At 40.6% G+C, this 4,843-nt stretch overlaps 1 protein-coding gene across 1 annotated transcript; it reads left to right on the top strand.

Annotated features, from left to right (window-relative positions):
• Nucleotides 1-3,712: 3,712 nt before the first annotated feature.
• On the top strand, nt 3,713-4,294 carry LOC133254677 (phosphatidylinositol N-acetylglucosaminyltransferase subunit P-like). The gene has a single exon (XM_061428822.1). It carries the CDS (start codon nt 3,833-3,835, stop codon nt 4,217-4,219), a length of 387 nt encoding a protein of 128 aa, XP_061284806.1. The 5' UTR covers nt 3,713-3,832; the 3' UTR covers nt 4,220-4,294.
• The last annotated feature ends 549 nt before the right edge of the window (nt 4,295-4,843 follow it).

Genomic DNA, 4,843 nt, shown 5'->3' with positions numbered 1-4,843 from the left:
ACAACCATTTTGCCTTTTTGCATTTCTTTTTCTTGGGGATGGTCTTGATCACTGCCTCCTGTACAATGTCATGAACCTCCGTCTATAGTTCTTTAGGCACTCTATCAGGTCTAATCCCTTGAATCTATTTGTCACTTCTACTGTATAATCGTGAGGGATTTGATTTAGGTCATACCTGAATGGTCAGTGGTTTTCCCTACTTTCTTTAAGTATGAATTTGGCGATAAGGAGCTCATGATTTGAGCCACAGTCAGCTCCCAGTCTTGTTTTTACTGACTATATAGAGCTTCTCCATTTTGGCTGCAAAGAATATAACCAATCTGATTTTGGTATTGACTATCTGGTGATGTCTGTGTGTAGAATCTTCTCTTGTGTTGTTGGAAGAGGGTGTTTGCTATGACCAGTGCATTCTCTTGGCAAAACTCTGTTAGCCTTTGCCCTGCCTCATTCTGTATGCCAAGGCCAAATTTGCGTGTTACTCCAGGTGTTTCTTACTTGCTACTTTTGCATTCCAGTCCCCTATAATGAAAAGGATATCTTTTTTGGCCGTTAGTTCTAGAAGGTCTTGTAGGTACTCATAGAACCATTCAACTTCTTCAGCATTACTGACTGGAATGTTTCTTCAACATTACTGGTTGGAACATAGACTTGGATTACTATGATACTGAATGGTTTGCCTTGGAAATGAACAGAGATCATTCTGGCATTTTTGAGATTGTATCCAAGTACTGAATTTTGGACTCTCTTGTTGACTGTGATGGCTCTTCCATTTCTTCCAAGGGATTCTTGCCCACAGTAGTAGATGTAATGGTCATCTGAGTTTAATTCACCCATTCCAGTCCATTTTAGTTCACTGATTCCTAAAATGTCTATGTTCACTCTTGCCATCTATTTGACCACTTCCAATTTGCCTGGATTCATGGACCTAACATTACAGGTTCCTATGCATTATTGCTCTTTACAGCATCAGACTTTTCTTCCATCACCAGTCACAACCACAACTGGGTGTTGTTTTTGCTTTGACTCCGTCTCTTCATTCTTTCTGGAATTAGTTCTCCACTGATCTCCAGTAGCATATTGGGCACCTACCTACCTGGAGAGTTCATCTTTCAGCATCATATCTTTTTGCCTTTTCATACTTTCATGGGGTTTTCAGGGCAAGAATACTGAACTGGTTTGCCATTCCCTTCTCCAGTGGACCACATTTTGTCAGAACTCTCTGCCATAATCTGTCCATCTTTGTTGGCCCTACATGGCATGGCTCATTGTTCATTGAATTAGACAAGGCTGTGGTCATGTGATTGGATTGGTTAATTTTCTGTGATTGTGGTTTTCATTCTGTCTTTCCTCTGACCAAGAAGGATAAGAGGCTTTTGGAAGCTTCCTGATGGGAGAGACTGACTGAGGGGGGAAGTGGGTCTTCTTCTGATAGGCAGAGCCATGCTGAGTAAATCTTTAATCCAATTTTTTATTGAAGGGCTGGGCTGTCTTCCCTCCCTTTATTTGACCTGAGGCCAAACGATGGTGGAGGTAATTAAGAAAATGTTGACCTCCTTCAAAAGGTCCCAAGCATACACTGCTACACTCAAAGCCCCCAACCCTGCAGCAGGCCACCGCTGACCCATCTCCATGGGAGACTCCTGGACTCTCACGGGCAAGTCTGGGTCAGTCTCTTGTGGGGTCATTGCTCCTTTCTCCTGTGTCCTAGTGTGCACAAGATTCTGTTTGTGCCCTCCAGGAGTCTGTTTCCCCAGTTCAGTGTAAGTTCTGGCAACTCTATGGTGGGTTAATGGTGACCTCCTCCAGGAGGGTTTATACCATACCCAAGTCTGCACCCAGAGCCCCTGCCCCTGCAGCAGTCCATTGCTGGAGAATTCAAACACAGTTCTCTCTCAATCTCTGTGGGGTCTCTGGGTCCTGGTGCACACAAAGTATGTTTGAGCTCTCTGAGCATCTCTGGCAGGCATGGGGTTTGATTCTAAATGCATTTTTGCCCCTCCTACCATCTTGCTGGGGCCTCTCCTTTGCCCTTGGATGTGGGGTAAAGGAGAAGCCCAATGCTATAACCTTGAGGCAGCCCAGGGACCTTCAGCCACTGCTCCCTGTCTAAGACTTATAGTATCACTCCTAGTTGCCTAGCAAGTTTTCACCTGAGAAAAAGAAAAAAATATTAAACACTAAGCTTGTCACCTACAGTGACAAGGCCTATTTTTAATCATTTTAAATATAGATAGAAGGTCTTGTTTTGTTCATGATGATGATAATGATAGAATGCTTTGTATGTATTTTACTATTTTATCCTTGAATTAATTTCTTCCCAATTTATTTTAGTTAAATTCAGTCAAAATATGTTTATGAAGCATCTCCTTTCCTCCAGGCCCTGTATAAAGACTTGGTCAATGGCATGTATTCTACTAACTACAGAACAAGGAGATCAAACCATAGGCCATCAGTGTGCAGATAATGCTATTGGGACAGTAGGGAGGAACTAGGACTGTTAGGATGGAGAGAGGAAACAAAGGAGGCAATAAATCTAGGACATTAGAGAGAGAAGGAAAGGGACAAAAAGCAGAGGAGTGTGAAAGTGCACGTATGTCGACACACTAGTAAATGGAAAGAAGTTAGGTTAAAAATTAGTTATGAGCCATACTATGAAATTAAAATTCATGAATGTCAAGCTGAGGGATTCACACTTTATTTTTACTATGTAAAAGGTGAGAGGGCTGAGGAGGAGGAGAGTGAGTTATGAAACTAGTATTCACCATATTTTTTAACTTTAAACTTAATTTTTTTTTAGAGAGAGACATTTAAGATTCACAATAAAATTCAGGGAAAGACATAGAGATGTCCCATACTCCTCCTGTCCCAACACATGCATACCCTTCCCCATGGTCACCACCACCCAACAGTCACTCTCCTGACCCCCTACCCTGATGACCACTGATCATTTTACTGTCTCCATAGTTTTACCTTTTCCAGAATGTCATATTCATAGTTGAAATCATATGGTATCCTTTTCATGTTGGCTTCTTTCACTTAGATATATGCATTTAATTTTCCTTCATGTCCTTTCATGACTTGATAGCTCATTTACTTTTAGCAATGAATATTAGTTCATTGTCTGGATATATCACAGTTTTTTTTTTATCCATTCACCTACTAAAGGACAACTTGGTTGCTTCCAATCTTGGCAATGGTGAAAGCAGCTATAAATATGTCTGCAAATTTTTGCAAAGACATAAATTTTCCACATTTTTGAGTAAATACCAACGAGTGCAATTGCTGGGTCATATGGTGGACAGTCACCATCTTTTACTGATTCTAGGATGTATATTTTTTACAATTCTAGCATCAGAATGTATCTTTCAATTTACAGAGTCCTTTAGCGGGGATTGTTACATAATTGTATTGTGAGTACCAACAGCTTGTATTTTCTTCCTTGTGCATTTACAGAAATGATATATAATAAAAATCTGGCCAAATAAATTTAAAAGTGTCTTTAGATAGAAAAAGTCTAATAAGAAAGAATTATTTTGTAGCGTTTTTAAACTTGGTGATACATAAAATAACTATGTGGTGGTCTGTTTTTAATATATATGGGTCACAATATTAAGTGCTTAAACAAGGAGGTGATGTAATCAAAATTATTTTTAAATATTTGTTCTTAGCAGTCTCCTGTGAAATACTAAAGAATATATTCGGGTCCTCTTTCGCCCTCCTGCAGCTCCCCTAGTCCGCGCCTGCGCTGAGGCCGAGGCCCTGAGGTGGCCGAACTTGCCGCTGGGGGAGTCGGCGCTGGGAGGACCCAAGAATATCTAAAGCCACGGGGAAAATGGTGGAAAATTCACCATCGCCGTTGCCAGAAAGAGCGATTTATGGCTTTGTTCTTTTCTTAAGCTCCCAATTTGGCTTCATACTGTATCTTGTGTGGGCTTTTATTCCTGAATCTTGGCTAAACTCCTTAGGCTTAACTTATTGGCCTCAAAAGTATTGGGCCATTGCTCTGCCTGTGTATCTCCTCATTACCGTAGTCATCAATTACGTCCTCTTATTTGGAATAAACATGATGAGTACCTCTCCACTTGACTCCGTTCATAATATCACAGATAACTATGCCGAAAACCAACAGCACAAGAAAGACCAAGAAGAGGCCATCCCAGCACTAAGAGATATTCCTATTAGTGAAGTAAACCAAATGTTCCTTCTTGAAGCCAAGTAACTTTACACCAAGAACTTAATTGTATGTGGACTAATACCAAACATTTATTATAAATTTTTGACATAAAGGTTTCAACCGTAAAAAAATAATAATAATAATAAAAAATAAAGAATATATTCAGGAGGAGTAGAGTCCAGTGACAAAGCTGGAGGCTATTTATATACTGTATATATATAGTATTATGGGGGTTCCTGGGAGATTAGCTAGAAAAGAATCCACCTGCAATGCGGGAGACCCTGGTTCAATTCCTGGGTTGGGAAGTTCTCCTGGAGAAGGGATAGGCTACCCACCCAGTATTCTTGGGCTTTCCTGGTGGCTCAGACAGTAAAGAATCGACCTGCAATGCAGGAGACCCGGGTTCGATCCCTGAGTTGGGAAGAGTCCCCTGGACGGGGACATGGCAACCCACTCCAGTATTCTTGCCTAGAGAATCCCAGGTACATTGGAGCCTGGAGGGCTGCAGTCCATGGGGTCGCAAAGAGTCAGACATGACTTAGCAACTAAGCGCACATAGTATTATGATATATATATATATATATATATATTTATTGTAGTATATAGTATATATATATATATATATATATGTATAGCATAGTATACAGGACCTTCACTGGTGACTCAGAT

Source organism: Bos javanicus, chromosome 1, assembly GCF_032452875.1.
Source record: "Bos javanicus breed banteng chromosome 1, ARS-OSU_banteng_1.0, whole genome shotgun sequence".
NCBI classification, from domain to species: domain Eukaryota; kingdom Metazoa; phylum Chordata; class Mammalia; order Artiodactyla; family Bovidae; genus Bos; species Bos javanicus.
This window is presented reverse-complemented; position numbering and strand designations above follow the sequence as displayed.